Source organism: Chanodichthys erythropterus, chromosome 12, assembly GCF_024489055.1.
Source record: "Chanodichthys erythropterus isolate Z2021 chromosome 12, ASM2448905v1, whole genome shotgun sequence".
NCBI lineage: Eukaryota > Metazoa > Chordata > Actinopteri > Cypriniformes > Xenocyprididae > Chanodichthys > Chanodichthys erythropterus.
In genome coordinates this window covers 47,606,828-47,632,936 of record NC_090232.1, presented here as the reverse complement: position 1 = coordinate 47,632,936, position 26,109 = coordinate 47,606,828, and the positions used below count along the sequence as shown (strand labels likewise).

Sequence of the window (26,109 nt, the reverse complement as noted above, 5' to 3'; positions counted from 1 at the left end):
GTGTACCCAAATGATTACTGCAGGAATCCAACATTCAATAATGAACTGAAATAAATCATAAAATAGTGCTCTTGACTTGCAGTGCTATAGCTAGCCTATATAAAATATTGTAGGCTAGGCTATAAAACGAGTGTTAAAAAACTAACAACTTTTTAAATCATGCTCAATTTTTTTGTATATTTTTGCTAGGTAGTCTTTTTATCTTTCATATATTGATGTGAAGGATCTTGGCAAGCGCTGCTCGAGCTGCCCTCCATCTGCTGCCTATCCCTCTGAAATTTAACTTGGATCTCGTGGTTACTGTAGCCTACCAAGTAAAATGCAACCCCTGACCAAGGGTATTATATTAATAAAATAAAGTAATAATGAATAAGTAAATACAAACAAGCTGGACAATATGCCAAATCATCCAAGCCACCGGGATATCACTTTTCCCAGCTGCTCACGATGGCCAGTCTGTGGCTACCTTATATTTAGCGCAGTTATTAAATTAATAATAAAAATGATAGCACTTCGGGTGAAAAAAGGTCATCCTCTGTGTTCAGTCTTTTAAACTGCTCATCTAATGATTGTTTCTAAAATCATAATTTAGCAAAAGTAAAATTGAAAAAGAGGGGGAAAAAAATGTCAAGTATCCATTGATGATGTAACCAAAAAACAAGAACAATGAACGTCTAGGTTACTAATGTAACCCCCGTTCCCAGAAGGAGGGAACGGAGACGTTACGTCGATACTGACGTAATGGGGTCTCGCTAGGGAGCCCAATCACCTCCAAGGATACAAAACAAGCCAATGGGAATTGGCCTGTGAGATTTACATGCCGGGCCCCTCCCCCGGCATCCGGGTATAAATAGGGCCGGCATACTCACCTTCATTCATATTTTTGCTGAGGAGCCGAGATAGGTATCTGGCCGCTCAGCGGTGGCACAAAGCTATGGCAAGGGAACGTAACGTCTCCGTTCCCTCCTTCTGGGAACGGGGTTACATTAGTAACCTAGACGTCCCCATTCAGTCAGTCACGTTCGACGTTACGTCGATACTGACGTAATGGGGTCCCGTGGAAAACGCCATAGCAACTGAACCACGTTACGAGTGTTAGGGAGGCAGGTGCTGGCAGGCTGAGGCGTGCCAAGTGCAAATGCGGCCCATACTCGCAACCCTCCAGCGCCCAGAGTAAGCCCAGGAATGTCTTCCATACCGGTGGGATGGAGAGGACAGGGCGTTACCGTGGAGAAGTCGAAGCTGCTGTTCCTACCCCACGGGGGAGAGTGCTTCGGAACTCAATCCCTCGTTTTCCAGCAACGACAAAAACGCCAGGAAAGCGTTCCCCGAGGAGGGGAAAGCTACGGAGACCACACCCTGCCCGAAGGGAGGTAACATGTGGAAGACACATATGGACTGGTCTGAGAACAGTAACGCATATGGAAGATCTCTGATGTAGGTCCTACCTTCCGGGAGGAACAACTAGCAATCAGAGACGGGGCAAAACGAAGCCACCCAGGGAAAGACACGGGTTTACCGTCAGGGAAACCTTACCGTGGACAATCTCATATGGGATTACCCGAGGGGAATCACAGCATATGGGCATCTAGCCCAGTACAAGGGCAGACCAACTGGGCATACACACGAGTACTGGACCTAGCGCCGGACGCCTCCGCCACGTCTGGCCGCCGCAAGATGCAGGAGGAACTCCACAGGGTTCGCCGTTACGGGGAACTGAACTGAGGAGCAGAAAAAGTGCTCGCATTCCCTCTCCCGAGGGAAATGGCACAGCAAGCGAACACCCATGGCTAACTACGAGTAGAAAGCACACGGGTGGACACCAGTTCCACTCTGAGGTTATAATACCTCGCGAATGTGTTTGGTGTCGCCCAGCCTGTAGCTCTGCAGATGTCTGCAACAGAGGTGCCGTGCGCCAACGCCCAGGAGGAAGCAACACCCCGAGTGGAGTGAGCTCGCAACCCGAGAGTGCACGGCTCGCCTTGGGACTGGTACGCCAAGGCGACGGCATCCACTATCCAGTGGGCCAACCTCTGTTTGGAGACAGCCTTTCCCTTCTGCTGACCTCCAAAACAGACAAAGAGCTGCTCAGAGCTTCTAAAGCTCTGCGTGCGGTCCACGTAAACGCGCAGAGCACGAAAGGGACACAGCAACGCAAGGGCTGGGTCTGCCTGGGTCTGTCAGGCAGTGCTTGCAGGTTCACCACCTGGTCCCTGAAGGGAGTGGTGGGAACCTTGGGCACATATCCAGGCCGGGGTCTCAAGATGACTTGAGAGTAGTCCGGCCTGAATTCCAGGCACGAATCGCTGACCGAAAATGCTTGCAGGTCCCCAACCCTCTTGAAGGAGGCGAGCGCGGTCAGGAGCACTGTCTTAAGAGACAGATGTTTCAGCTCGACTGACTCAAGGGGCTCGAAGGGAGCTCCCCGAAGGCCCAAGAGGGCGATGGAGAGATCCCAGGAGGGAATGAGGCGAGGCCTAGGGGGATTCAACCTCCTGGCGCCTCTGAGGAACCTGATGATCAGGTCGTGCTTCCCTAGTGACTTGCCGTCGAGCACATCGTGATGTGCTGCGATGGCGGCCACATAGACCTTCAGGGTGGAAGGGGACAGCCTCCGTTCCAAACCCTCTTGAAGGAAGGAAAGCACAACACCGACCGGGCATTTCCGGGGGTCCTCCATGCGGGAGGAACACCACTCAGCGAACAGACTCCACTTCAAAGCGTAAGCACGCCTCGTCGAGGGGGCTCGGGCCGAAGTGATGGTGTCGACTACCGCGGGCGGTAGGTCACTCAAGTCTGCCGCGTCCCATCCAGGAACCACACGTGGAGGTTCCACAGGTCGGGACGCGGGTGCCATATGGTGCCCTGCCCCTGAGAGAGGAGATCCTGCCTCAGGGGAATGCGCCAGGGATGGGCTGCCGCGAGGAGCATGAGTTCCGGGAACCAGGTCCGGTTGGGCCAGTACGGCGCAACTAGCAAGACCTGCTCCTCGTCCTCCCTGACCTTGCACAGTGTCTGTGCAAGGAGGCTCACTGGGGGAAACGCATACTTGCGTAGGCCCCGGGGCCAGCTGTGTGCCAGTGCATCCGTGCCGAGGGTCCCCTCGGTCAGCGAATAAAACAACTGGCAATGGGCGGATTCCAGAGAAGCGAACAGGTCCACCTGTGCTTCCCCGAACCGGCTTTATAACAGCTGGACCGCCTGGGGGTGGAGTCTCCATTCCCCCGGGAGCGTGAGCTGTCGTGAGAGCGCGTCGGCCGCACGATTGAGCTCGCCCGGGATGTAGGAGGCGCGCAGCGACCTGAGTCGGCGCTGACTCCACAGAAGGAGATGGCGGGCGAGTTGCGACATGCGACGGGAGCGTAGACCACCCTGGTGGTTGATATACGCTACCGCCGATGTGTTGTCCGTCCGGACCAGTACATGCTTGCCCGTCAGCAGCGGTCGAAACCGGTGCAGCGCAAGGAGTACTGCCAGCAACTCGAGGCAGTTGATATGCCAATGGCGATGGGATCCCGTCCAGGACCCCGACGCCGACTGGCTACTGCATATGGCACCCCAGCCGGTGGCAGAGGCATCTGTTGTGACAACAACATGCCTGGACACTTGCACTAGGGGCACCCCGGCCCGTAGAAAAGCAATGTCCGACCACGGGCTGAATGTGTGGCGGCAACTCGGTGTGATGACCACACGGAGTGAGCCACGGTGCCATGCCCACCTCGGGACCCGGTCGTGCAGCCAGTGCTGAAGCGGTCTCATATGAAGCAATCCGAGCGGCGTGACCGCGGCTGCGGATGCCATATGCCCCAGGAGCCTCTGAAATTGTTTCAGTGGGACCGCTGTTTTCCGCGAGAACGAGTTCAGGCAGTTCAGCACCGACTGTGCACGCTCGTTGGTGAGACGTGCTGTCATATTGACTGAGTCCAGCTCCACACCGAGAAAAGAGATGCTCTGCACGGGGCAGAGCTTGCTCTTCTCCCGGTTGACCCGAAGCCCCAACTGGCTGAGGTGCCTGAGCACCAGGTCCCTGTGTTCGCACAACTGCTCTCGTGACTGGGCCAAAATGAGCCAGTCGTCGAGATAGTTGAGGATGCGAACGCCCCCTCTGCGACTTTGGTAAAGACGTGAGGAGACAGGGACAGCCCAAAGGGTAGGACCCTGTACTGATATGCCCGCCCCTCGAACACAAACCGTAGGAACGGTCTGTGTCGAGGAAGGATCGAGACATGAAAGTACGCGTCCTTCAGGTCGATAGCTGCAAACCAATCCTGGGCGCGAACGCACGTGAGAATGCGTTTCACGGTGAGCATCTTGAACGGGAGCCTGTGAAGGGCCCGATTCAAGACACGCAGGTCCAGGATTGGTCGTAACCCCCCGCCTTTCTTGGGTACTATGAAGTAAGGGCTGTAAAACCCAGACTCCATCTCGGCTGCAGGGACAGGCTCTATTGCGTCCTTCGCCAAGAGAACCGCAATCTCCGCCCGCAGGACAGAGGCGTTGGGCCCTGTCACCGAGGTGAACAGAACGCCGCTGAACCTGGGTGGACGCCTGGCGAACTGAATCGCGTAGCCGAGTCTGACTGTCCGAATGAGCCAACGGGACGGGTTGGGAAGGCGTAGCCACGCCTCCAAGCACCGTACGAGTGGAACCATCCGGACAACAGAAGTACCCACGGGGGGGCAGCATGGAGCACTGTGGCCTGACTCGGGAGGCAGTGCGCCCCGAAGTCGAGGCTGTGAGTGGAGTCCACTCACATGGCTCCGAGTGGGCAGGGTGGCGTGGGAAGGCGGTGCGTTCCCGGGGCGCCAAGACCCTGCCCGTGGCGAAGGAAGGAACGGCTGAGAGAGAGGGAGCGAAAGCTCGCTCACCCTCAGCGCGGACCTTCTCATATGACCCAGAGGTTTTGGAAATTGCTCTTTTATTGAAAATGTGGGTAATGTGGGCGGAACAGAAAGAAAACAAAACTCAGGATTTTCCCCCGGGCCCTGTCCCGGGGGAGGGAGCGGTGCGGTCACCGTCTCCGTGGCAACCTCCAAAACTTCCGGGTCTCCCGTCTCAGGGCCGCTTCTTCGCCTTCTTCTTTTTCTTAGAAGGCGGTTTGGCGGCCTGGGCGGGGGGCGTGGCCTTCCTGCGGGTGGCTCGAGGAGGGTGAGAGGGTTCTGACCTCACAGGAGCCTGAGCCGCAGGGGGACGCCCTCGGCGAGGAGCAGACAGAGGCACAGCCCGAACCCAGAAACCAATCATCCAACCGCGAGCGCTCGGGGCAGGGTGGAGGGTTCCACTCAAGCCCGATGCCCGCGGCGGCCCGGGCAAGCATGGTCGTAAGCTCAGAGTCCGCCTCTGACTGAGCCACCACCCCTGAAGGCGGAAGGTCAGAGTCATCGTCAGACTCCGAACCGTTCAGCCCACTCCCCGATGCAGCGATCGACATCCGATCCTCCTCCGGAGCGCTGAAAGTGACGTGGGGCACCCCCGAGGAGGGCCCCGCGACAGCAGGCGGCAGCTCGACGGCACATGGTGCTGTGGAGGAGTGGGAGGTTCGTGGGGACGGACCCGACGAAGTGGCTCCCACTGTAACCCTCAGATCTCCCAGAGCACTAACCGGGCCAGCGGCCGCTACAGCCGCCGGCGTTGGGGTAGTGGCAGAGGGGCCTCTCACTTCTGTTTTAAAGAAGGAGAGGCGCGATCTCAGCACCAACATGGACATGCCCTCACAGTGAGGGCATGCGCCATCCATGAACGCTGACTCAGCGTGCGGTCTACCCAGACACGTGAGACAGTGATCATGGCCGTCAGAGGAGGTCAGGAAACGACCGCATCCAGAAACACACGGACGAAAAGACATCTTGAAAAAGACGCTGATCGCCCGTGCTTGCTCTTTCAGTATACCTCACCAGCCGAAGCACCCAGGGACGAGTGTGGCACCGTCCTGTGGGCAGCGCGCCGTCACACCCACCGCTGAGCGTGCCTTCCCACCAGCTGGAGAGACTCGAGCATAATTGCTGTTTTTTGCTCTTTGAAATTCGCTCTTTCTTAAGAGGTGAATGTGCAGATCCGATCCGATCGGCTCCGAAGCAAAAGTATGAATGAAGGTGAGTATGCCGGCCCTATTTATACCCGGATGCCGGGGGAGGGGCCCGGCATGTAAATCTCACAGGCCAATTCCCATTGGCTTGTTTTGTATCCTTGGAGGTGATTGGGATCCCTAGCGAGACCCCATTACGTCAGTATCGACGTAACGTCGAACGTGACTGACTGAATGGGAACATCTGGTTTCAATTTTTCATTTTTGCATTGTATGGTCTGAAAAAACAATTGCGACTAGTGATGTGTCGTTCTTGAACGATTCGTTCATTTTGAACGAATCTTTAATGTGACTCGGGAAGATCGAGTCGTCTCGGGGGGTGATCCGTTCAGTCGCGCATGTGCAATATTCTACAGGTTCTGTACTGCTAGTAGTAGTTCACCTGATGATTCAGTTGATTAGTTCATTTCATGAGTCTTTCGGGTTTTGCGTCGTTCCTTAATCACGTGACAGACCCATACGCTACCAATGCATTCTGAGCCGGAAAGAGAATTGATTAGTTCTTTTTGTGAGTCTTTGGGGTTTTTGAGTCGTTCCTTAATCACGTGACAGACCCATACGCTATGCTGTGTGACCCAAGCACATTATATTTATTAGTAAATAACGTTAACTCTCCAGTTTTGTTTGAGTTTGTGTTACAACTGTGAAAGCTGAAGTTATCATAACCTTGATGTTTTAAACTAACATTAATAATTCAAATTCAGAATGTTATTTGCTTTTAATTTATGTCATTATGTCCTTTTTGAGCAATCTTCTTATACATATATTAGACTAATGTGTCAAGTCTGACTAGGAAAAGCAATTATAACAGCAAACTCAAAATTGGAGTAAAAATGAACAAACTAGGCTATAAATACTTTGTATTGTAGGCTTGGATTATTATATTATTATATAGCCTAGTGTTTATTTACAGATAGACAGTCAAAAAGATAAATTAATCAATACTTTATTTATAACAGGGCTTTATTTATTTATAATAACACACCACAGATCCTCAAGAAACAGTAACAAAAACAGTGACAGAAATGTCAGAAATAGCGTATGGGTCTGTCACGTGATTAAGGAACGACTCAAAAACCCGAAAGACTCATGAAGAGAACTAATCAATTCTCTTTCCGGCTCAGAATGCATTGGTTTAGTGTATGGGTCTGTCACGTGATTATGGAACGACTCAAAAACCCGAAAGACTCATGAAATGAACTAATCAATTCTCTTACCGGCTCAGAATGCATTGGTTTAGCATGGGACTGCCTGTCACGTCATTAAGGACATTAAGGAATTAAGGAATTAAGGAAGCTTTCCTGTAGCTCAGTGGTTAGAGCATGGCACTAGCAATGCCAAGGTCATGGGTTCGATCCCAGGGATTGCACATACTCAGATACAAATGTATAGTATAATGCAATGTAAGTCGCTTTGGATAAAAGCGTCTGTCAAATGCGTAAATGTAAATGAATGACTTAAACCCGAAGACTTGTCAGACAAGAGGTGAGATGAGCTTAATCAGCTTGTCATAAACTGAAGACCCAGGTAAAGAATGAATTAATCGTTTCTGAATCTTATAGCATTGTAGTTTTGTATTGTTTGTAGTGGGATCAACGTTTGCATAAGTAGTAGATGTGTTGGGGAAGTAACACGTAACATTTTAATTACATTTTGCTAAAATGAACGAAATGAACGAAATGACTCAAAAAAAAAGATTCATTCATTTTGTTGAACGAGACTCAAAAGTCCGAGTCAGTAAAATGATCCGAACTTCCCATCACTAGCGACGCGATACACAGGCATTGTATCAACGCAGAAATGTTTCCTGAAGGAAAAAAAAAAAATGCAATTGTTGATAAAGAAGTAACTCTATAACAGTCAGTGTTCAAGAGCTCAACTAAAGCAACCACCAACCTCCATGATGGTGACCTCAAACGAAACATCTAAACTTCTGTTAATTCTCAATAAGAATTCTCTGTAGACGTGTGACAGAAGTAAAGTCAGTCTGGGGTGTGTTTCCCGAAGCGAACTACAGTTGCAAGTTCCATCGTTACCAATAGAGTTCAATGGGACTTACGACCATGGTTCACCAATGATGCTTTCGGGAAACTCACCCCTGGTTAGTAATAAGTGAAGCTGAATAAAGGTATTGGCTAGCCCCTACAACCTCTGATGAAGATCAGACTGGCGAATTTGTGTCTGTGTATGCGTGTATCTCTGTGCGGCATCAGGTCCCTAATAAACAAATAATTGAAAGTATGGGATACAGAGGTGGAGATTCCAGGGGTCAGAAAGTAAAAGTCCTGCCATATTTTTATTCCACCCACTGAAACAGTGTTAAAGTTAATGAGATAATTAAGTGATTAATTGAGTGATGATTGAGCATTATTGAAGACACCTGATGATAACAAGCAGAATCACCAAAGGAGAAAATCACAATTTTTAAGTTACCATCATCGAGGTCAGGGTTTGTTTTAGTTGAGCTCTTGATCCTTGACTTTTTAATGTTAGATTTTGTTTGGGCAGTTTTAACTGAATTAAAACCAAACAGACAAGCAAAATTAAAAGATAATCAGGTGTTGTTGGTTATGTTTTTACATAAACATTATTTGATCTGAATCACTGAGCTCATTTAGAGCTCAATCTCTGAGTTAGATTTACATTATTGATTACAGCAGAACTGTGATTCTGCAGCACAAGATCAGCTTTTACAATACATTTTTTTAAGAGTTCTGATTTAAAAAAAAAAAAAAAGCAGAGCTCATTTAAACACACAGACATCAAGAATCATCCTGTGAATCTCAACAGTGGTGGCCATCATAAAGCATGTTGCAATGCATTCTGGGAGCCACCAATCAAAATTCATCCATGGCTCCCATCATGCATTGCTGTATGAATAAATTATGAGCTAAATTGTCTTAGTAATTTCCTTTATTCTCACTATTAAAATGTTGCTGTTTTTCTATGACTTTTTAGTAGCTTGTTTTCTAATGTTCAGAGTTGATCTGTTGATCAGAATATGTTGCTTGTCACCGTTGTTGAGATTCACAGGCTGATACTTGATGTCTGTGTGTGCCTAAAATATTTTTTTTTTTTTTTTGTGATAAGGACAACTTTTTTAAAAAAAAATTCTGTATCGTATAAGCTGATCTTCTGCAGACTCACAGTGCTGCTGTAATCAATAACGTAAATCTAACTCAGGGATTGGGCTCTAAATGAGCTCAGTGATTCAGATCAAATAATGATTATGTAAAAACTTAACCAACACCACCTGATCATCTTTTAACTTTGCTTGTCTGTTTGGTTTTAATGGAGTTAAAACTGCCCAAACAAAATCTAATATTAAAAAGTCAACGATCAAGAGCTCAACTAAAACAAACCCTGACCTCGATGATGGTAACTTAAAAATTGTGGTTTTCTCCTTTGGTGATTCTGCTTGTTATCATCAGGTGTCTTCAATAATGCTCAATCATCTCTCAATTTATCACCTAATTATCTCATTAATGCTTCAGTGGGTGGAATAAAAATATGGCAGGACTTTTACTTTCTGACCCCTGGAATCTCCACCTCTGATGGGATACCCAGAATAATCAAATATCTAAATCAATACATGACCAATAGTTATGCTTAATTTAAAATTAGAAACACGATCCAAAAGTAATAATAATTTGAAATTGGAGTCAGATTAAGCAAACAGCTAATGTAAAATTGAAACTAAATTCAGTCACTTCATAAAGTCACTTCACAGGGGCGCTGAAAAGACATACACGCATTATACCTCCTATTTCTGGGTGAACTAACCCTTTAACAGTACAGCATTAAATGGTCGTTTCCAATTATTGATATCATTTTAGTGCTGATGTGTTAATGTTATTGTGTGAAAGCAATCGCTGGTTTGAACAACAGATATGGTCTGTTTTACAAGAATAGCCAATATAACAATTTTATAGTAATTTATGGAGATTAATGTCTACCATCAACTACTGTTTTATACCGAGACACTGAAGGGCATCCCAGGTTTGAAGAATTGTGGTGTTTTTTTGAAGTGGATGGTGTACGGTGACGTCACAATCTGAATGCCTCTCCTTTGTGCTTCCACCATTTCACTGCCTGAAACACACACACACACACACACACACACACACACATGATTAGCCTCTCATACACAATTCTAGCTATCAAAAATTTGTTTGAAGAACACATTCCAAACATTCTATGATAGTTATGGAAATGTTAAATTGTCCAGTTTTCTTGATGATAGTGGATTTTTTTAAAAAGGTTCCTAAGATGTTCTTGAAACACTTCAGCTAAAATTTATTCACAACTCAACATTAAAGGAACGCTAATTTGTAACATTACAAGAACATAAAAGAACTTTAGTTAGTTCTTTAGTTAGTATGATGTCCCTGAAATTTTCGTTCAAACATCTGAACAACACCTGCTGTGAACCAGCAGCATCACAAGCAGAGGTGGAGATTCCAGGGGTCAGAAAGTAAAAGTCCTGCCATATTTTTATTCCACCCACTGAAACAGTGTTAAAGTTAATGAGATAATTAAGTGATTAATTGAGTGATGATTGAGCATTATTGAAGACACCTGATGATAACAAGCAGAATCACCAAAGGAGAAAATCACAATTTTTAAGTTACCATCATCGAGGTCAGGGTTTGTTTTACTTGAGCTCTTGATCCTTGACTTTTTAATATTAGATTTTGTTTGGGCAGTTTTAACTGCATTAAAACCAAACAGACAAGCAAAGTTAAAAGATAATCAGGTGTTGTTGGTTATGTTTTTACATAAACATTATTTGATCTGAATCACTGAACTCATTTAGAGCCCATTCTCTGAGTTAGATTTACATTATTGATTACAGCAGAACTGTGATTCTACAGCACAAGATCAGCTTTTACAATACATTTTTTTAAGAGTTCTGATTAAAAAAAAGCAGAGCTCATTTAAACACACAGACATCAAGAATCATCCTGTGAATCTCAACAGTGGTGGCCATCATAAAGCATGTTGCAATGCATTCTGGGAGCCACCAATCAAAATTCATCCATGGCTCCCATCATGCATTGCTGTATGAATAAATTATGAGCTAAATTGTCTTAGTAATTTCATTTATTCTCACTATTAAAATGTTGCTGTTTTTCTGTGACTTTTTAGTAGCTTGTTTTCTAATGTTCAGAGTTGATCTGTTGATCAGAATATGTTGCTTGTCACCGTTGTTGAGATTCACAGGCTGATACTTGATGTCTGTGTGTGCCTAAAAGAAAGTAAAAGTCCTGCCATATTTTTATTCCACCCACTGAAGCAGTGTTAAAGTTAATGAGATAATTAAATGATTAATTAAGTGATGATTGACCATTATTGAAGACACCTGATGATAACAAGCAGAATCACTAAAGGAGAAAATCACTATTTTTAAGACACCATCACAGAGGTCAGGGTTTGCTTTAGTTGGGCTCTTGACCCTTCACTCTTTAATATTAGAATTTGTTTGGCTGCTGTAATTGAGTTATAACAGCAAGACAAGCAAAGAGAAAAGATGATCAGGCGGTGTTGGTTATGTTTTCACATAATCATTATTGGATCTGAATCACTGAACTCATTTAGAGCCCAATCTCTGTGTTAGATTTACATTATTGAGTAGCCTACAGCAGAAGATCAGCTTTATCAATATAATCTGAAGGATTTCTTAAAAGTTGTTCTGACCAAAAAAAAAAAAAAAATGTTTCTTTTAGGCACACACAGACATCAAGTATCAGTGTATGAATCTCAACAACGGTGACAAGCAACATATTCTGATAAACAGATCAACTCTGAATATTAGAAAACAAGCTTCTGAAAAGTCACAGAAAAACAGAAAAAAAAAATAGTGAGAATAAAGAAAATTACTAAAACAATTCAGATCATAATTTATTCATGCAGCAATGCATGATGGGAGCCATGGATGAATTTTGATTGGTGGCTCCCAGAATGTATTGCAACATGCTTTATTATTCTCACCACTGTTGAGATTCACAGGCTGATTCTTGATGTCTGTGTGTGTCTAATTAAGCCTTTTTTCTTTTTCCTTAGAACAAATTTTGATAAACCTTTGGATTATTTCAAAAAAAAAATGGAACTCCTGCTGTAGAATCACAGTGCTGCTGTATTCAATAATGTAATTCTAACTCCAAAATTGGTCTCTAAATGAGTTCAGTGATTCAGGTCAAATAATGATTATGTGAAAACATAACCAACACCACCTGATCATCTCGGAACTCGTCTGGTTGGTTTTATATACAGTTACAACAGCTCAAACAAACTCTAATATTAAAAATTCAAGGATCAAGAGCTCAACTAAAACAAACCCTGACCTTGATGATGGTAACTTAAAATCTGTGATTTTCTCCTTTAGTGATTCTGCTTGTTATCATCAGGTGTCTTCAATAATGGTCAATCATCACTCAATTAATCACTTAATTATCTCATTAATGCTTCAGTGGGTGGAATAAAAATATGGCAGGACTTTTACTCTTTGACCCCTGGACTTTCCACCTCTGCTTATTGAAAATGTTTCATTTGAAGTCACCATTGGCGGTCATCATTTGTCTTGGGGTCTTGACCCTTGACTTTTGTTGATTTATTTCTCTCTAAGCAATTATAATAGTGTTTTCATATTTAATTGTGCTCAGTTAATCTATCAAGTCAAAGTGAAAAATCTCTACTGGCTGAAAAAGCCAAAAACTGTGTATGCACACTGTAAAAAAAAAGTAGTTTCTTTAACTTAACTTTTTGAGTTATCTTTTTACGTTGACTCAGTTAAGTTGTATTTACTTAAAATTGTAAGTATTTTCAGCCATTACATTTAGTTTTATTTAAGGTTAGCATGACGTTCCTGAAACATTCTTTCAATCATTCAAACACCTGCTGTGAACAAACACTGAAAGAAAGAGAAATAAGAATGCAAACTACAACTTTCTTCAGCAACAGCCTTAGATGAACTGAAGATAAAAGACATTAAATCTCTGAAGATCTGATTAAACAACTCCACAAACAGCATTACCAGCTTCACGTATTACTGACCAGGGGTGTGTTTCCTGAAAGCATCGTTGGTGAACTATGGCCTTAAGCAGAGGTGGAGATTCCAGGGGTCAGAAAGTAAAAGTCCTGCCATATTTTTATTCCACCCACTGAAGCATTAAAGAGATAAATAAGTGATTAATTGAGTGATGATTGAGCATTATTGAAGACACCTGATGATAACAAGCAGAATCACCAAAGGAGAAAATCACAATTTTTAAGTCACCATCATCGAGGTCAGGGTTTGTTTTAGTTGAGCTCTTTACCCTTGACTATTTAATATTAGATTTTGTTTGGGCAGTTTTAACTGCATTAAAACCAAACAGACAAGCAACGTTAAAAAATGATCATGTGTTGTTGGTTATGTTTTTACATAATCATTATTTGATCTGAATCACTGAACTCATTTAGAGCCCAATCTCTGAGTTAGATTTACATTATTGAATACAGCAGCACTGTGATTCTGCAGAAGATCAGCTTTTACAATACATTTTTTTTTTTAAGAGTTCTGATTTTTTTTTAAAAAAAGAGCTCATTTAAGCACACAGACATCAAGAATCATCCTGTGAATCTCAACAGTGGTGGCCATCATAAAGCATGTTGCAGTGCATTCTGGGAGCCACCAATCAAAATTCATCCATGGCTCCCATCATGCATTGCTGTATGAATAAATTATGAGCTAAATTGTCTAAGAAATTTCATTTATTCTCACTATTAAAATTTTGCTGTTTTTCTGTGACTTTTTAGTAGCTTGTTTTCTAATGTTCAGAGTTGATCTGTTGATCAGAATATGTTGCTTGTCACCGTTGTTGAGATTCACAGGCTGATACTTGATGTCTGTGTGTGCCTAAAATATTTTTTTTTTGTGATAAGGACAACTTTAAAAAAAAAATAAAAATTCTGTATTGTATAAGCTGATCTTCTGCAGTATCACAGTGCTGCTGTAATCAATAATGTAAATCTAACTCAGAGATTGAGCTCTAAATGAGTTCAGTGATTCAGATCAAATAATGATTTTGAGAAAACATGACCAACACCTGATCATCTTTTAATTTTGCTTGTCTGGTTGGTTTTAATGCAGTTAAAACTGCCCAAACAAAATCTAACACTAAAAAGTCAAGGGTCAAGAGCTCAACTAAAACAAACCCTGACCTCGATGATGGTAACTTAAAAATTGTGATTTTCTCCTTTGGTGATTCTGCTTGTTATCATCAGGTGTCTTCAATAATGCTCAATCATCTCTCAATTTATCACTTTATTATCTCATTAATGCTTCAGTGGGTGGAATAAAAATATAGCAGGACTTTTACTTTCTGACCCCTGGAATCTCCACCTCTGGCCTTAAGTCCCATTGAACTCTATTGGTAACGATGGAACTTGTGACAGGAATGTCTTGGCAAAAAAACCTTATTCATTTAGTTGCCATTCTAATGTTTAAACGCTGTTCCATGAATGTTGTCCTAAGAACATTTTCTCCCAACATTATGAGGACATAAAAAACAAACAAACAAACAAAAAACTTCTGCAAACAATGTATAAATAATTATTTTTTTTCTAACATGTTGAGAACATTAATAAAGACCAGATAACGTTGAAGAAACACACTATTAGCATTTCTGGAAGAATGTTTGTTCATAACTTTGAGAAAAATGTTGCCAGAGTGTCAGTTCCCCTTTAGCTGGCATCACACACAGGCACATACATGTGTACACAGATGTACAGTATCTGTTGAGTCTTACCACTCTCTGTTAAAACACTGACTGAAACATAGATTGATCGTCCAACCAGCTGCTCAAGGTCTGGAAAGGTCTTAGTGATCATCTCCCTGGTCAGTTCTGCAGTACCTGCTCCTTTCTCTATCTATTCATATATGAGAAAGACATGAATATCAAAGTAAAAAATGCTTTATTTAAGTCATCCTCTAGGTGAAGAGAAATTAAATTGATCCCAACTTGTAAACTGTTTAATATCTCTCACCTGAACTCTTTGAAGAGATGCAGGAAAACTTGATTTCTTCTCACCATCCATCACACCAAACACCACAAATGCATTTCCTTCTAAGTCCTGTCCAAACAGATACCTGTAAAAAACATACAATTTCCGCTGTAAAAACAATAGTGCAGTTGGCTATCTCTTATCCACATCCACTTTCATTGCCAGAGGTGGGTAATCCAGGGGTCAAAGAGTAAAAGTCCTGCCATATTTTTATTCTACCCACTGAAGCATTAATGAGATAAATAAGTGATTAATTGAGTGATGATTGACCATTATTGAAGACACCTGATGATAACAAGCAGAATCACCAAAGGAGAAAATCACAATTTTTAAGTTACCATCATCGAGGTCAGGGTTTGTTTTAGTTGAGCTCTTGACCCTTGACTTTTTAACATTAGATTTTGTTTGAGCAGTTTTAACTGCATTAATCTTCTATGGAACGCAATATGATATCAATGAGGAAAAATTTATTTGTGTAGTTTTTCCTGCTTAAAATTGGACACTCTAACAATATTATTAAACATTTTCTAATTTATTTAATTTTTGTAAGTTTGTTATCTCGAGGCAACATTGTACCACAATGGAAAAATTTTAACTTTTGGCATTTTCATGTAGAAAAAATAAATATATTTATTGGAAGCATTAATTCCTTTAACTAGACACTTAAACAAACAAATGTATCTAGTTTTTAATGTATTAAAAGTTTCATATTTAATAAAAAGTAACATTTTATATCCAGCTGTTGCCCTCAGGCAACATTGTACCATAATGGAACGCAAGTATTACCAAACCATCATATTTTTATGTTATTATATTAAATTATCATATCCATCTTCATCCTCATCTCCATCTTCTCTCCTCTCACCCTCAGCATCTCCCTGATGGATTGTCACTATGATTTCATCTCACTCTTTACAGTATGACCCCTCATTAACTCCTCATACTCACCCTCATCAGCTGCCAGTGTTACCTGTGTTTTATACATTTCTGAAGTGCTATAGAAAATGTGCAGATCATAATATATGCAGATATAGTATGTGAATTAGTATTCTTATAAATACATTACAAAATCATGTGAAAATGCCAACATATTTAGATAATTCTAAGTCTTTTCCTTACAAATATGATACATTTGTATTGAAACCTATTATGACTGTATGGCCTTATGCGATTCCATTATGGTACAATGTTGCCTTGAGGCAACACACAGATTTTTGTAATTTTCTCTAAAACATTTGATGATATATAATGTAAATTACTTAAAAATACTTCTTTACTTGCCAGTGAAGGTGACTCATATTTTTTGTGGGCGATTAAATGGTTACAAACAAGTGAAAAAACACTTTTCAATGGAGAAAATATGGAGTCATGTGATATGTGCACATGTGCTGAAACAGGACACAAAATGGACCCCTGTTGGTCATGTTTTGGTCTTTTTTGCACTTTTATTGATTAGTATTTGAGTTATTCTGTCCTGAGATATGCTTAATCAATCAATTTGTGCTTTATTTTATTAAAAACAAACTAAAATAGACCATGTTGCCTGGAGGCAACACCGTACCATAGACGGTTAAAACCAACCAGAAAAGCAAAGTAAAAAGATGATCATTATTTGATCTGAATCACTGAACTCATTTACAGCCCAATCTCTGAGTTTGACTTATAGTATTGATTGCAGCACAAAATCAACTTTATCAATACATTTAAAAAAAAAAAAAAAAACCTCATTTAAACACACAGACATCAAGAATCACCCTGTGAATCTCAACAGTGGTGGCCATCATAAAGCATGTTGCAATGCATTCTGGGAGCAACCAATCAAAATTCACCCATGCCTCCCATCATGCATTGCTGCATGAATAAATTATGAGCTGAATTGTCTTAGTAATTTTCTTTATTCTCACTATTAAAATGTATTAAAATCTCATTGTTGAGATTCATACACTGATTCTTGATGTTTGTGTGTGTCTAAAATAAATATTTTTTGTGATAAGGACAAACCGATTGTCTTAAAAAAACAAGTAAGCAAAATCTAATATTATAAAGGCAAGGGTCAAGAGCTTAACTAAAACAAACCCTGACCTCGATGATGGTGGCTTAAAAATTGTGATTTTCTCCTTTGGTGATTCTGCTTGTTATCATCAGGTGTCTTCAATAATGGTCAATCATCACTCAATTAATCACTTAATTATCTCATTAATGCTTCAGTGGGTGGAATAAAAATATGGCAGGACTTTTACTTTCTGACTCCTGGATTACCCACCTCTGTTCATTGCATAGAAAAAGGGCAGCTTGGGTGTTTGCTGGTGTTTTGAGTATCAATAGTGTAATACTTTTAGTTTTTAATCAGAATATAGTCAGGTATGGCATTAAAGGTTCCATTGAACGTTTTTTTTTTACAGGATGTAATATAAGTCTAAGGTGTCCCCTGAATGTGTCTGTGAAGTTTCAGCTCAAAATACCCCATAGAATTTTTTTTCATTATTTTTTTTTAACTGCCTGTTTTGGGGCATCATTAGAAATGTGCCGATTCAGGCTCCTGCCCCTTTAAATCCTTGTACTCTCCGCCCTCCCGAGCTCTCGACTCGATTGCATAAACAAAGTTCACACAGCTAATACAACCCTCAAAATGGATCTTTAGAAAGTGTTTGTCATGCATGCTGCATGCATACATCAGATTATGTAAGTACAGTGTTTATTTGGATGTTTACATTGATTCTGAATGAGTTTGATAGTGCTCCATGGCTAAAACTAACATTACACACTGTTGGAGAGATTAATAAAGAATGAAGTTGTGTTTATGAATTATACAGACTGCAAGTGTTTAATAATGAAAATGACGGCTTTTGTCTCCGTGAATACAGTAAGAAACAATGGTAACTTTAACCACATTTAACAGTACATTAGCAACATGCTAATGAAACATTTAGAAAGACAGTTTACAAATATCACTAAAAAATATCATGTTATCATGGATCATGTCAGTTATTATCGCTCCATCTGCCATTTTTCGCTATTGTTCTTGCTTGCTTACCTAGTCTGATGATTCAGCTGTGCACAGATCCAGACGTTAATACTGGCTTGAACATGAGCTGGCATATGCAAATATTGGGGGCGTACATATTAATGATCCCGACTGTTACGTAACAGTTGATGTTATGTTGAGAATCGCCTTTTCTTCAGAGGTCTTTTAAACAAATTAGATTTATATAAGAAGGAAGAAACAATGGAGTTTGAGACTCACTCACAATTAAATTTTTAATTCTAGGGCACCTTTAAACATTCCATATGAGTCCATCTTGCCGGGTGTTAAAAAGTAACAAGTAATGAGATAATTGATTGATGATTGAGTGATGATTGACAATTAGTGGAGACACCTGATGATAATAAGCAGAATCATTGAAGAAACAACAAGAGAAAAAGAGAGAGACACAACAACTACAACTGACTTCCAGCCATTAAACATTATTACACTTATTATTAACCAGTTTGATTTGATTTCTGTCATACATCAACAAAAGTTCTTACTGAGAATTAACAGATGTTTAGATGTTAATGTTTTAATGAAAGTTTAGTTTGAAGTCACCATGATGGTGAAAAGCATTTCCTTTAGTTGGGCTCTTGACTCTATTTATTAACGTTAATTTATCTCAGGCTGCTCCATCTTTGTGTTTGTAGAGCACATTTGTTATGGTCAGAGAAACGCTGATCTTAGCTGTGTTTCCCAAAAGTGCTGTGAGCCAAAGTTAATCAATTTAGGTTTACAATACTTTGGGAAGCACAGTAATAATGGTTGTGTTTTCTCATTGTGAAATGGCCAGATTCATTGGTGACATCCAGAATTAACCGGTCATATAGACACTCTTACCATTAGTTTACTGTAAATTTGAGTTTTGTGGGTCACCGTTGTGCTGAAGAGTAGAGCATGTGCTAAAATTCAGGAGAAGATCAAGAGGCATTGGCGATATGCTGCATGTGTTGTTTTATTTAACAGATAGTAACTGTGTAGTTGGTGGTGCAATGAAAATCTTTTTATTTAAATTTTTTTTATTGAATTCTAAAGAAATATGTTTATAGTAATAATATTAATATGTTATAAACATATAATTAAAGTTAGTAAATAAATTTAAATGGCAGTCTGAGGCAGTTGGTTTCCGCAAATAAAATGAGGTAACACAAGCTTTAATTTAGTGAATGGCATCTTTACAGTATCATACTGTAGATTACAGTAAATAACTGTACAATCAATAGTAAATTACTGGCAACAGTGTTGCCAGTATTATACTGTAAAAAGCCCGGCAAGGTCTAACAGTGTATTACATACTTTAAAATATAATGTATTTCTGTGATGCAAAGTGTCTGAACAATTATGTTACCTCTATGGCATTTCATATAGCCTTTTAGCTTAAAAGCATGCACATTTGGTGAAATATTGATGGATTCTCATATGTTTATGTCAATTTTCTATACAGAGGAGTAATATTTATTCAGTATTTATTGTCATCACTATGAACGCTGGATACTGTGTTTTTAATTCATACTTGCAGCCGGAGGGTGCTCTGTGCACATTTAGTCCACATTACTGTAAAGAAGAACAGGCCATGTAACATTCCAGGAACTAACAGAGGCTTCCAGATGTCGCTAACCATGGCTATAATATACAGATGAACACTTTTCAAGACAATAAATACACGATTGAGACGATGAATGCATGTATTGCCTCAGAATTTGTGTCTGAATAGCGCTGGCTCCGTGGGCGTGGCCGCCTTAGCGGATAATGAGCTGAATCACGGGCGTCTGACATTTGTCTATTTTCAAACAGATTACATAAACACAGAATTTTTGTTTTCGATTTGACTTACTCGATTTAAAACCTGAAATTTCAACGTTTCTTTAGACATAAGTGTAATTTATTTGTGATTAGTATTTACTAAGTTACAGTTCATTTTCTGAGAACTATCAGATTGGAGTTTGTTCAGAAGGAGACGACAGATCACGCATCATGTTAGTTTTCTTTATTTTACAAAAAGCACATCATTTTGATTTTACTCTGAGTATACACAAATAAAAGAAGCTATTTCACAGATGGTGAGAATAAAATGGTGTATAACTCTTAATTGTATGTGCAACATTGACAGAGTATTTTTTGTCTTTTTCACACTGGTAAGAAAAAAAAAAAAAACTAGGTGGTATCACCAGAGATACCTCAGACTCCAGTGTTAAGCAATTAATTAAGTGATGATTGAGCATTAGTGATGAACACCTGCTTTTAACAAGCAGAATCACTGAAGAAAGGAAAAACACAAGAACTACAGCTGACTTCAGCCATATGGAAGTAAATTAATGCCAAATGTTTTTTGAAACAAAAAGCTTGTTGAATTGCACTAATTGAAAAAAAGAAATATGCATTACATTAGCTGTGCTTGCATTTAGATGCATTGCATTTTTAAGGCTTGCATTTTTATGGGCTGAAATTCAACATGGTCATATTTAAGCTGTGAATATTTCAATTAAAAATATTGCACACACATTTTCATTATTAAAAATTCAATAGTTTATATTCACCTTTCAGATTTCACTTCAAAAATATTCATTCTGTTTAAAATTCAATCTATAAAATTCGACTAGCAATTTTCAGCCCATTTTATTTCGCTTTACAAATTTGGCAGAAAATTAAACATTTCAAATCCGGGAACTGCAGGAAAAGCAGTAGAGTACCGATGCATGATCTCCATCTGCTGTTAGTCAGCTTCACCAGCAGGTCCCACTAGCACGTGTTTACGAAGACCAGAGCAACGACTATAAGTCATCATTCACAGAGGTGGAGATTCCAGGGGTCAGAAAGTAAAAGTCTTGCCATATTTTTATTCCACCCACTGAAGCATTAATGAGATAATTAAGTGATAAATTGAGAGATGATTGAGCATTATTGAAGACACCTGATGTTAACAAGCAGAATCACCAAAGGAAAAAATCACAATTTTTAAGTTACCATCATCGAGGTCAGGGTTTGTTTTAGTTGAGCTCTTGATCCTTGACATTTTAATATTAGATTTTGTTTGGGCAGTTTTAACTGCATTAAAACCAACCAGACAAGCAGAATTAAAGGATGATCAGGTGTTGGTTAAGTTTGTACATAAACGTTATTTGATCTGAATCACTGAACTCATTTAGAGCTCAATCTCTGAGTTAGTTTTACATTATTGATTACAGCAGCACTGTGATTCTGCAAAATCTCAACAACGGTGACAAGCAACAAATTCTGATCAACAGATCAACTCTGAACATTAGAAAACAAGCTACTAAAAAGTCACAGAAAAACAGCAAAATTTTAATAGTGAGAATAAATGAAATTACTAAGACAATTAAGCTCATAATTTATTCATGCAGCAATGCATGATGGGAGCCATGGATGAATTTTGATTGGTGGCTCCCAGAATGCACTGCAACATGCTTTATGATGGCCACCACTGTTGAGATTCACAGGATGATTCTTGATGTCTGTGTGTTTAAATGAGCTCTGCTTTTTTTTTTTTTTTTAAATCAGAACTCTTAAAAAAAGTGTATTGTAAAAGCTGATCTTCTGTAGAATCACAGTTCGGCTGTAATCAATAATCAATTCAGATCAAATAATGATTATGTAAAAACATAATCAACAACACCTGGTCATCTTTTTACTTTGCTTGTCTGTTTGGTTTTAATGCAGTTAAAACTGCCCAAACAAAATCTAATATTAAAAAGTCAAGGATCAAGAGCTCAACTAAAACAAACCCTGACCTCGATGATGGTAACTTAAAAATTGTGATTTTCTCCTTTGGTGATTCTGCTTATCATCAGGTGTCTTCAATAATGCTCAATCATCACTCAATTAATCACTTATTTATCTCATTAATGCTTCAGTGGGTGGAATAAAAATATGGCAGGACTTTTACTTTCTGACCCCTGGAATCTCCACCTCTGATCATTCATTCATAAAAACAGATTTACAGAAATGGAGCAAGTGGTAAGTGAATGTGTGATGATTATCAGGGCCAGTATAAATGCAGAAAAGCTGATAAAGACACAAAAGCTGCGTTTATGTTTAATTCAGTGTCTTTACGGTTACTTTCCCTGTGTAAACTACATAAGTAGCTTTCTCTACAGTGAACGAGATTATATAACGTTATTGCCCGATGTAGATCAAACATTAAATCTGAGGTAGACATATATTTCTCTCTGTTGTTGAGTTTCTTGAAATTTATATCACAGCGCTGTGTTGTAATACTAGGGTTTCCCTCATTTCATGCTGATTTGCTCATTCAGTCGTTTGATTCAGCAATGTGCTAGTGTTTCTTGTGAAATACTATTGCAATTACTCAAACACAACATATTTTAAAGACATAAAAGGGTCAAGAGACCAACAAAAACAAATCCTGACCACCATGATGGTGGCATAATTTTTTGACCACTAAAACACCAAAATCTAAACCTCAACCTCAACATCTAATTCTCAATAAGAACTTTTTTAGACATGTGACAGAAAAAGTCAATCTGGTTAGTAATAAGTGAATCAGATCTTAAGAGATTTAATGTCTTTCATCTTCAGTTGATTTAATCTAAGTCACTTGTAGTTCTTGTGTTTCTCTTTTCTTCAGTGATTCTGCTTGTTAACAGCAGGTGTTCATCATTAATGTTCAATCATCACTTAATTAATTGCTTAATTATCTCATTAACTTTAACTCTGTGTTAGTGTTACTTTAACACTATTTAGAGAGGGACCAAATGTAATCTGGGAGTTGATTTAACTCTGGGGATTTTACTGTGTAGGATTAAAAAGGTGATTTCAACTTCAGTGAAAGTTACATTAATATGCTATTAGATGGTGGCAAACACTGTCTTCATGAGTGAGTCAGTCAGTCTCAAAGACTTTTATATGGAAATGGACTAAAAAAACAACATCTTACGAGATGCAACTGACAAGTACATTGACTAGTGCTGACAGCCTGATGTTAAAGGACAAAGTCAAAGATCGCTTTCCTCAGTGGACATTCAAACTGATTTTGTGGTTATGAATATAAGATTGACCTGAAGAATATCATCTAGATGCAGGTAATAAACTCACTCAGTCAGTCTATCTCTCATAATACTCTACATATTACTCTACATAATACTCAACAATGAGTTTCAATGAAGTGACTCAACGTTCCTTCATTACTAGTTCTATAGTGACGTTTTAGAATTAGTAATAAAGGTTTGGGCTCAACTGTTAAACTGTCAACAAGATTTGAAACCATGGCAGAAGGAAGTAGTTTCTCACAAGAAGGCAGGACCTATCCCATGTTGCAGTTAAAAGGAGTGAACCGTCTTTCTATATCTATAGTCTAGTTTGTGGACTAACCCAGTGATGTCAAATTGATTCAGTCATTACACTGAATAAAACCAGTTCATTTAAATGTTCCCACATGAATCACAATTTAGGAAAAGTTTTGGTTGTTCATAGTACATTATTTTTGTAGTTTACATAGCCTACAAATCTATTTTAAATCAGTGTGTTCACACATTAAAGATTAATTTCCAATTCAGTAAAGCAGAACATATGTTGGCTTACTTGGCTTCAATGTCGACTGTCAGACTCTCATCATCCACATAGAAGAATGACTTACTGGGATTTAATTTCACTTCAAATGTTGGAAGCACTAAAACCAAATCAGACAAAAGACAAACATAAAAACATACTAATTTGTCCTCTGCATTAAACTCATCCAGGTTAGTACACACATTAGGAGCAGAGAAGTGAGTAGTAAACATACACACCAGAGGTGGGTAATCCAGGGGTCAAAGAGTAAAAGTCCTGCCATATTTTTATTCCACCCACTGAAGCATTAATGAGATAATTAAGTGATTAATTGAGTGATGATTGAGCATTATTGAAGACACCTGATGATAACAAGCAGAATCACCAAAGGAGAAAATCACAATTTTTAAGCCACCATCATCGAGGTCAGGGTTTGTTTTAGTTGAGCTCTTGACCCTTGACTTTTTAATATTAGATTTTGTTTGGGCAGATTTAACTGCATTAAAACCAACCAGAAAAGCGAACATAAAAGATGATCAGCAACATATTCCGATCAACTCTGAACATTAGAAAACAAGCTTCTAAAAAGTCACAAAAAAACATAAAATTTTAATAGTGAAAATAAAGAAAATTACTAAGACAATTCAGCTCATAATTTATTCATGCAGCAATGCATGATGGGAGCCATGGATGAATTTTGATTGGTGGCTCCCAGAATGCACTGCAACATCCTCTATTATCCTTACCACTGCTGAGATTCACAGGCTGATTCTTGATGTCTGTTTTTTTTTAATCAGAATTCTAAAAAAAAAAAAAAAAAAAAATTGCATTGATAAAGTTGATCTTGTGCTGTAATAAATAATGTAAATCTAACTCAGAGATTGGGCTCTAGATGAGTTCAGATCAAATAATGATCATGTGAAAACAACACCAGATTGTCTTTTAATTTTGCTTTTCTGGTTGGTTTTAATGCAGTTAAAACTGCTCAAACAAAATCTAATATTAAAAATTCAAGGGTCAAGAGCTCAACTAAAACAAACCCTGACCTCGATGATGGTAACTTAAAAATAGTGATTTTCTCCTTTAGTGATTCTGCTTGTTATCATCAGGTGTCTTCAATAATGCTCAATCATCACTCAATTTATCACTTAATTATCTCATTAATGCTTCACTGGATGGAATAAAAATATGGCAGGACCTTTACTCTTTGACCCCTGGATTACCCACCTCTGGTGTCAACAAGATTTGAATCTGTGGTGGAAGTAGTTCCCCACAAAAAAGGTTTTTAAAAGACACTCCATTGTATATATATATATATATATATATATATATATATATACAGTACAGTCCAAAATTTTGGAACCACTAAGATTTTTAATGTTTTTAAAAGAAGTTTCGTCTGCTCACGAATATGCAGCAAATCATCATATTAGAATGATTTCTGAAGGATCATGTGACACTGAAGACTGGAGTAACGATGCTGAAAATTCAGCTTTGCATCACAGGAATAAATTACTTTGTCAAATATATTTAAATAGAAAACAGTTATTTTAAATTGTAATAATATTTCACAATATTACTGTTTTTACTGTATTTTTAATTGAATAAATGTAGCCTTGGTGAGCAGAAGAAACTTCTTTTAAAAACATTAAAAATCTTAGTGGTTCCAAACTTTTGGACTGTACTATATATATATATATATATATATATATATATATATATATATATATATATATATATATATATATATATATATATACAGTTTGTTGACACAGGTCTTACCATATTCTTTGACCTCAAAGTCAGCAGTAAACGTCTTCTGAGGAGTGTTTGTGTACCGAGTGACCACCTTCCACATCCCAGTACTGAAAAATACAGAACACAAACATGAACATGTCTGATTTTTATGACATTAAAACAGATTATAACACCACGAACAGGGTGATTTTTTTTTTCTTTTGAATGAATAGGCATTGTCCTTAATTAGACACTATAGGCACTAAAAATGAAGTTTGTTTGGTACACTCAGGTTCAACAGCTTTAGTTCTGTCAGCAGTTTTCATACTTGGCAACCTCAGGAATGGCGAATTTTAGAGACTTCATCCCTTTTCCTGGATATATCTTCTCTGATGAAAGAGTGATGTTTTGTGGATTCTTAAGAAACACAGAAATCAGCATTAACACTGTGTTTGCTGAGATCAACAGTGCAATGATGCTCATTACAGCTGAAATGTCATGTGTGTGTGTGTGTGTGTGTGTGTAATAATATGATGCTGTTATATAAGTGGGTACCATGATTTCCACCGTGACAGAATTATTGATTGGTTTCAGGTTGGGTGTCAGAGAGAAAATCCTGTATTGAACTGCAAAAAAAAAGTCAAAGCAAAAAGTGAAATATGAGTTCTGATTGTTTTGTTTTCTGCAG

General features: G+C 39.6%; 1 protein-coding gene across 1 annotated transcript in view; it reads right to left on the bottom strand.

Moving 5' to 3' along the window:
- The window catches only part of LOC137031480 (complement C3-like), a 141,710-nt gene that overhangs the window by 114,784 nt on the left and 817 nt on the right, over nucleotides 1-26,109 (bottom strand). The window contains exons 4-10 of the mRNA XM_067402456.1: nucleotides 25,977-26,047; nucleotides 25,750-25,838; nucleotides 25,467-25,549; nucleotides 23,718-23,805; nucleotides 15,113-15,215; nucleotides 14,875-14,995; nucleotides 10,062-10,177 (exon numbers count right to left, since the gene is read on the bottom strand). Coding sequence (XP_067258557.1) covers nucleotides 10,062-10,177; nucleotides 14,875-14,995; nucleotides 15,113-15,215; nucleotides 23,718-23,805; nucleotides 25,467-25,549; nucleotides 25,750-25,838; nucleotides 25,977-26,047 — 671 coding nt within the window. The remainder of the gene's footprint in view (nucleotides 1-10,061; nucleotides 10,178-14,874; nucleotides 14,996-15,112; nucleotides 15,216-23,717; nucleotides 23,806-25,466; nucleotides 25,550-25,749; nucleotides 25,839-25,976; nucleotides 26,048-26,109) is intronic.